This window comes from Trichechus manatus, unplaced genomic scaffold (genome assembly GCF_000243295.1).
Source record: "Trichechus manatus latirostris isolate Lorelei unplaced genomic scaffold, TriManLat1.0 scaffold00044, whole genome shotgun sequence".
Taxonomy (NCBI): domain Eukaryota; kingdom Metazoa; phylum Chordata; class Mammalia; order Sirenia; family Trichechidae; genus Trichechus; species Trichechus manatus.
The window spans coordinates 8,869,892-8,878,774 of record NW_004443980.1 but is presented as its reverse complement, the minus strand read 5'-3'; the positions used below and the strand labels follow the sequence as shown (position 1 = coordinate 8,878,774).

The window sequence follows — 8,883 nt, the reverse complement described above, 5'->3', positions numbered from 1 at the left end:
ACAAAGTTCAACACCCATTCATGATAAAAACTCTCAACAAAATAGGAATAGAAGGGAAATTCCTCAATATAATTAAGGGCATTTATACAAAGCCAACAGTCAACATCATCCTAAACGGAGAGACTTTGAAAGCATTCCCCTTGAGAATGGGAACCAGACAAGGATGCCCTTTATCACAACTCTTATTAACATTGTGCTGGAGGTCCTAGCCAGAGCAATTAGGCTAGAAAAAGAAAGAAAGGGCATCCAAACTGGTAAGGAAGAAGTCAAATTTGCAGATGATATGATTTTATACACAGAAAACCCCAAAGAATCCACAAGAAATCTACTGGAACTACTAGAAGATTTCAGCAAAGTTTCAGGATACAAGATAAATATACAAAAATCAGTTGGATTCCTTTACACCAACAAAGAAAACCTCAAAGAGGAAATCACCAAATCAATACCATTTACAATAGCCCCTAAAAAGATAAAATACACAGGAATAAATTTAACCAGAGACATAAAAGACCTACACAATGAAAACTACCAGACACTACTGCAAGAAACCAAAAGAGACCTGCATAAGTGGAAAAACATAACTTGGTCATAGATGGGTAGACTCAACACTATCAAAATGTCAATTCTACCCAAAGCGATCTACAGATACAATGCAATCCCGATCCAAATTTCACTAGCATTTTTAATGAGATGGAGATACAAATCACCAACTTCATATGGAAAGGGAAGAGGCCCCAAATAAGTAAAGCATTACTCAAGACGAACAAGGTGCGAGGCCTCACACTACCTGACTGTAGAACCTATTATACCACCACGGTATAATACTGGTACAAGAACAGATACATAGCCCAATGGAACAGAATTGAGAATCCAGACATAAATTCATCCACCTACGAGCAGCTGATATTTGACAAAGGCCCAAAATCCATTAATTGGGGGAAAAAAAGTCTCTTTAACAAATGGTGCTGGCCTAACTGGATATCCACCTGCAAAAAACTGAAACAAGACCCATACCTCACATCATGCACAAAAACTAAATCAAAATGGATCAAAGACTTAAATAGAAAATCAAAAATGATAAAGGTCATGGAAGTAAAAACAGGGACAACACCAGAAGCCCTAATACATGGCATAAACACAATAAGAACCATAAGTAACAATGCACAAGCACCAGAAGAGAAACTACATAAATGGGAGCTCCTAAAAATCAAACACTTATGATGATTAAAAGAGTTCACCAAAAGAGTCAAAAGATAACCTACAGACTTGGAAAAAAATTTTGGCTCCAACAGATCTGATCAGCATCTAATTTCTAAAATCTACAAGATACTGCAAAACCTCAACAACAAAAAGACAACTCAATTAAAAAATGGGCAAAGGATATGAACAGGCACTTTGCCAAAGAAGACATTCACGCGACTAACAGACAAATGAAGAAATGCTCACAATCAATAGCCATTAGAGAAATGCAGATCAAAACTACAATGAGATATTATCTCAACTCAATAAGGCTACCATTAATCCAAAAAACACAAAATAATAAATGCTGGAGAGGTTGTAGAAAGACGGGAACACTTATACACTGTTGGTGGGAATGTAAAATGGTACAACCACTTTGGAAATCGATTTGGTGCTTCCTTAAAAAGCTAGAAATAGAAGTACCATACGATCCAGTTATCCCGCTCCTTGGAATATATCCTAGAGAAATAAGAGCCGTCACATGAATGGATATATGCACACTCATGTTCATTGCAGCACTGTTCACAATAGCAAAAAGACGGAAACAACCTAGATGCCCATCAACGGACGAATGGATAAACAAATTATGATATATCCACACAATGGAATACTATTCAACAATTAAGAAGAATAACGAAGCCATGAAACACACTGGGGTGAAGAACTCAAATTCTAGTAAAAAGGCCAGACTTAATGGTCTAACTGAGACTGGAGGAACCCCGGAAAGCATGGCCCCTGGATTCTCTATCAGCCCAGAACTAAAACAATTTCCGAGGCCAACTCTTCAGACAGGGATTGGACTGGACTGTGGGACATAAAGTGATACTCGTGAGGAGTGTGTCTCTTATCTCAAGTAGATACAAGAGACTAAACGGGCAGCTTCTGTCCAGAGGTGAGATGGGAAGGCAGAGAGGGTTAGGAGCTGGTTGAATGGACATGGGGAATTAGGGATGGAAAAGAGGAGTGTGTTGTCACAGTATGGGGAGAGCAATTACAGTCACATAACAATGTATGTATAAATTTTTGTATCGGAAAAAATAAAAACTTTTATGAAGAGTTTAAATTTCAAAGATTTTATGAATAGAAAGGATAAGAAAATTAAGAAAGAATGGTATGCAGTTCATTTGGGAAATGAATGGAATTCAGGAAGATTTATGTATCTGATTAGCCAAAAGAGTAAAGAGCAATCAAAGTAATTACATCACTCTACGGCTCAAATTCTTCCATCTTCCTTTGCAATATTTACTGAATCCCTGGCACAAAGAAGAGAATCAAGTAAACTTTACTGAGTGCCTAATTACAATGCAAAGATTTATGCAAAGCAGGCACTGTGGGGAGCTAGAACAACGAACCATCAAGATCCCAGTCTTCAAGGAGCTTAAATTTAATAGAGATTGTAAAAACGTATGCTACGTCTAAAATATAATGCAAAAGGCAATTAATATTAAGAGAGGTATAAACAAAATCTGCTAAGGGAACAGAAATTATGTTCAGTTTTAAAAAAAAAAGGGAAAACTTAATGGAAAAGATAGAATTTGAGCTAGACATTAAAGGACTGAAGACAGAAGGGGAGAGGGGAACACTCAGAGAAAAACACGGACAAAGAAAAGATCAAAGTATAAACGCCATTCTAAGGAATCAGAATTTCTACAGAGTGAAAAACCACTGAGTTTTTCAATGGCATAATAAATTAATCAGGAATGTACTTTTAAGATTTCTCTCTCAGCATCTGTAAAGAGGGTGTGTCTGGGTAACTGAACTGACAGTTTCTGTGGGCAGGGGGTTGGACACCAGATAAAGTAAATACAGTTAGTAGAATAATAATCTAGTCAAAAAGTAACTCAGGTCTTAAATAGGGTTGGAGCCTCTAGAAACTAGAAGGAAGAAGACAAATAAGAGTTTTATTATGGGTTCAGATAGGGCTTGCCAAGTGGCCAATTGTTGAAGACTTTTTTGTTTTGTTTTGTTTTTTAATAAAATTAGAATAAAATCCATTGCTGCCGAGTCGAGCGAGTCCGACTCAGAGTGACCTTAAAGGACAGAGTAGAACTGCCCCATAGGGTTTCCAAAGCTATAACCTTTATGGAAGCAGACTGTCACATCTTTCTCCTGAGGAGTGGCTGGTGGATTCAAGAAATTTAAACAGTACAGAATGACATTAAAAAGTAAGTCTCCCGTCTCATTTTCAGTCTTGTAATATAATCAATTTTATTTATTTCTTCAATATACACAGACTGTTAAACATGTACTATAAAGAACTTCTTGATCATGTATACAAAGAGAGAAGAAGAATGTTCATTTTGGAATAATTTATAATGGCTAAAAATTGGAAACAAACTAAATATTCAACAACAGGAGAATAGATTAATAAATAGTATAAATGCTAAAATGAATGAAGTAAGGCTACATGTATCAATATAGATAAATGTAAAAAAATATTAACTGAAAAAGTAAGTTGCAGAAGGAAAGTTATAAAATATCAGTATTAAGATTAAACAGGTGAAGATAATACTATATACTGCAAAACAATATATATTAATTAAAGTATAAACATACATGTACAAGAATCACCAACACCAAATTCAAGAGGAAGGACAGGAAATGTATTTGTTGTTTCACTTCTTTAAAAATAAGATGAGAAGCATATGTGGATATGACAAAAATGTTTTATTGGTCTTTATAATTTCATTTTTAATTGAAATATTAGAAATATTAGAAAAAAGCTTATATTAAATACTAAATGCATTAAAAGTACCCGTGTATAATCTACTAAGTAATTCTTTTAAATATCAACTCATGAAAATCTATTTCATTCTAGCATTATTTATCACCCTACTGACCTCTGCTGGTCCAACAGGGGAGAAGACACTGCAGATGTCTTCCTGTCTTTCTTGCTAGCTGAAGATGACTTGGGGCTTGATTTTCGCTTTGGAGATTTGCTAGACTTTCTTAGAGAAGGTGATGGAGACAATTTTGATCTAATCATTTCTGGTGAAACCTTTTTAAAAAAATTCAGTAAGTCAATTCAGAAACTCCTCCGATCATGCTTGTTATAATGAGACAACAAAGCATATATTTCCAGATCACACTAAACTTCAGATTAAATATTAAGTTCTACTATAGCCAGAGCCCTGGTGGCACAGTGGTTAATACCTCAGCTGGTAACCAAAATGTCGACAGTTTGAATCCACCAGCCGCTCCTTAGGAACTCTATGGGGCAGTTCTACTCTGTTCTACAGGGTCACTACGAGTTGGGATCGACTCGACAGCAAAGGGTTTGGTTTTTTGGTTATTATAGTCACCACCTAGTGGTGTTATTCTGACTCCAGAACCCAAGCTTTTAACCAATATGCAACTTAACTGCCCTACAATAACATTAATACCAGAAAAGCAAACTAAATTTATGAAATTTCACAATCTCCTCTGAAAAATCACAAATTATATTCAAATGAATTATATACCTCTACTCTTTAGACAAGAAACAAGGTATTCTAGAAATAGCATGGGTCTGAAGCAGAGATTCAATTCAAATTCTATTTTACGCTAGCTAGTGACTCTAGGCAACAGAGGCTGTTTTGTTCACCTGTACAATAACAAAATTGCTTCCTATTTATCTAATAGATTGATATAAGACTAAATAATACATTAAGTAACTGACATATAGTAAGTTGATTAATGTATCAAAATATCCTAATACAACCTAAAGATGTACCAAACAGTTAATGAGTTTTCTTTTCAACATCTACCTACACCGATATCACTAGCAGGCATTTTAATAAACAGCATACCTCCTTTTTAATGATAATTTCTTCTCTCTTCTCCATGTTTTCTTGTTCAAGCTTCATTAATTCTCTCTGTATCTTCTGACGCTTCATTTCCAATGACAATTCATGAACGTAATCATAATTAATATCTCCATTGTCAGAATCTTTAAAATAAAAATTTCATTACCTGTCAGAAACTACCATAATTATTCACAACCAAAAATAAACAAAATTTATTCAATTAATTTTTAAAACAAATTTAAATGGTGGGTTCTTTCATTAGGATAACAAATTTATAAAAGATGGGAGAAATATATAATATTTCTATAAAGGACTAAAATCACCATGGCTGATTTCTTTATAAATATTCCAACAACTCTAAAGTTTCTGGAACTGGTCTTTTTCTGGAAGTGATTTTGGGTTGTCTGGAAGTTGGGTTTTTTGTTAGGAGATGGGAATTAAAAAGATACAATTAAGTCACTCAGTTGTATAGTCTAAACGTTAAAGACACCAACCCTTCAACAGTTCATGCTGTAAGGATATGATTTATTGTCTCTTTATTTTCTTAAAGATTCATTAGTATTACAGAAACACTGCTGCTATAGTTTTGTCCTTTTTTTTAATTACTGAGAAAACTAATTTGTATCTAAAGTTAACTACTTTGAGAAGGCGAGGTCAAGATGGCAAAGTAGTTAGATGCTTCCTATATCCCTCTCACAACAAAGACCTGGAAAAACAAGTGATTTGATTCTATATGAATATCTAGGAGCCCTGAACAAGGCAAAGTTGAGGAATCGGACTGAGTGATGGGGCGGGGGAGAGGGAGATGGTTTGGAAGAAGCGAAGAGTTCCAGAGCCACGGCAGCGAAACTGCAGCTCTGCAGCCACACCGGTCCACCGTGAAGCAGGCAAACAGCTGTGCTGTGCCGGTGCTCAAGAAGCAGTTTCCACATCGAGAGAGACCCGGAAGCAGAGATCCTACGTGGACACTCTGAACCAGTGAAAAGCAGCTAAGTGGCTAAGATAAGTACATGTGTGCGGCCTTTCGCAGGGATTAAAAAAATAAATGAATAAATAAATAAATAAAAGCCCATTTGGGAAAAACCTCTCTCCCTTTTACCTCCTCCCTCCACACTCTGCACCGGGAGCCCGCTGGGCCGCAAGTAGATCCCAAAAGGCACCCTGACCCATTCTCCTGGCCTTGGAGAGGGTACAAATAAGCTACTGGTTCCCCTAAGCCAGGAACACAGGGTAGGCAGAGCTCCTTTGCTAGGCACAGGTATAAGGGGTCTGCAGACTCTGAGTGCCTTACACCCCTGTATAGACTTGTGGGGACCCATCTCAACAGTGTTAGCCCTCACTACCACAACAGGGCAAACATCTGAAGTTCAATCTCAATTGCTTCAGCTGTGAACTGGCAGATTTGTGACCTTCAAAACAGCTGTGCCCCTTGAGTAGGCACTTTTACTGATCTGCAACAGGGGCTTGAGGACTGGTGGTATCACCTAAAGCTCCTAGTCACCTGCTACAGGAGTCCAAGAAAAAGTGGTGTCCTCGAGTCTTTACAGCCAACAGAGTGGGGTGCTCATAATCCGGCTGCAAAACTCACCTACCTACTCACCCTAGAGAATAGGGACACGCTTTCTTTTCAGACTCTCAGGGGCAGCCGTCAGCCCCCTGCCTGGCTCAGCATGTGATCCCCTACCACAGCCAGAGTCCAGTACCTGCACCAATCACCCATGCCTCTCTAGGACTGGGGGTGAGAGCCTGCATCACACACTTGGTGACAGACTGCCTGGAAACCTGAGCTGAATCCATACAGAAAAATTTAACGGACTCCTGTGTGCACATACTTAGTTACAGAACTAGTGACAGGACGTTAGAGATTCAAAGGTGTCAAAAATCAAACTAGTGTACATGAGCAGCCTACTTGGGCATATCAAAACAAAACAAAACAAGAAGTCAGGACTCACTAAACAAATACAAAATAAAATCATTATAAATTATTGATGGCTCAGAGACAACAGTCAATATCAAATCACATAAGAGGCAGTCCATGATGGCTTCAGCAAGCTCCCAAAATAAAGAATGAACAAATTATCTGGAGGAAGAAAACTTCTTGGAATTACTGGCAGCAGAATACAAAAGATTAATATACAGAACACTCCTAGAAATTAGAAAGGAAATTTGACAGAATGCATAAATAGCCAGGGAACACAAAGACAAAGTAGTAGGGGAACTTAAAAAACTTATTCAAGAACATAATGACAAATTTAATAGGCTGCAAGAATCCACAGAGAGACAGCAATCAGAAATCCAGAAGATGAACAATAAAATTTCAGAATTAGACAACTCAATAGAAAGCCATAGAAGCAGAACTGAGGCAATAGAAGTTAGAATTAGTGACACTGAAGATAAAGCTCTTGATGCTTTTTTTGAGCAAAAATCAGATAAAAGAATTAAAAAGAATGAAGAAACTCTAAGAGTCATGTGGGATTCTATCAAGAGAAATAATCTACGAGTGACTGGAGTACCAGAACGGGGGGGAATAACAGAAAATACAGAGAAAATTGTTGAAGATTTGTTGACAGAAAACTTCCCTGATATCATTAAAGATGGGAAGATATCTATCCAAGATGCTCACTGAACCCCACATAAGACAGATCCCAAAAGAAAGTCACCAAGACATACTGTAATCAAACTTACCAAAACCAAAGATACAGAGAATTTTAAGAGCAGCTAGGGATAAAAGAAAAGTCATCTATAAAGGAGAGTCAATTAGAACAAGCTCGGACTACTCAGCAGAAACCATGCAGGCTAGAAGGCAATGGAATGACATATACAAAGCCCTGAAGGAAAATAACTGCCAGCCAAGAATTACATATCCAGCAAAACTGTCTCTCAAATATGATGGCAAAATTAGGGCATTTCCAGATAAACAGAAGTTCAGGGAATTTGCAAAAACCAAACCAAACTTACAAGAAATACTAAAGTGAGTCCTAAGGTTAGATAATAACACCACATAACAACGCAAGACTGGAACACAGGACAGAGCAACCAGATACTGACTCACATACGGATATCGAAAATACATCGAAGCTCAAACACGGAAAATAGGGAAACAGATATCAATATGTAAAAAAGGACAACATTAAAACAAAAACGAGGGACTTAAAAAATGGAGACATTGATTTTTCATATGTAGAGGAAATTAAGGCAATATAAAGTAATAAAAGACTGGTATAAACTTAGAAAAACAAGGGTAAATATGAAGGTAACCACAAAGGAATCTAACAATCCTACAAATCAGAATAAAAAAGTTGAAAAACATAAAGTCCCAGCAAACACAAAATCTACAACAAAGAAAAAGATGGAAAAAAAAATACACAAAGAAAAATGAATCAGCACAGAAAATCGAGAACAAAGAAACTGTGAACAACACACAAAAAGAGATATCAGTATGACAGCGCTAAAGTCATACCTATCAATAATTACGCTGAATGTAAACGGACTTAATGCACCAATAAATAGACGGAGAGTGGCAGATTGGATAAAAAAGCATGATCCATCTATATGCTGCCTACAAGAGACGCACCCTAGACTTAAAGACACAAACAAGCTAAAACTCAAAGGATGGAAAAAATATATCAAGCAAACAACACTCAAAAAAGAGCAGGAGTGGCAACATTAATCTCTGACAGAATAGACTTTAAAGGAAAATCCACCACAAAAGATAAGGAAGGGCACTAGATTATGATTAAAGGGTCAATACACCTGGAGAACACAACCATAATAAGTATTTACGCACCCAACAACAAAGCTCCAAAATACATAAAACAAACTCTAACAGCTCTGAAGAGAGAGATAGACAGCTCCACAA

The 8,883-nt window shown here is 36.9% G+C and overlaps 1 protein-coding gene across 3 annotated transcripts in view; it reads right to left on the bottom strand.

Annotated features, from left to right (window-relative positions):
* ZC3H13 (zinc finger CCCH-type containing 13) overlaps positions 1–8,883 on the bottom strand; it is a 149,206-nt gene that overhangs the window by 85,586 nt on the left and 54,737 nt on the right. For all 3 annotated transcript variants that reach the window (XM_004376592.2, XM_023731593.1, XM_023731592.1), the window contains exons 7-8: positions 5,028–5,167; positions 4,080–4,237 (exon numbers count right to left, since the gene is read on the bottom strand). In XM_004376592.2, the coding sequence (XP_004376649.1) occupies positions 4,080–4,237; positions 5,028–5,167 (298 nt within the window). The remainder of the gene's footprint in view (positions 1–4,079; positions 4,238–5,027; positions 5,168–8,883) is intronic.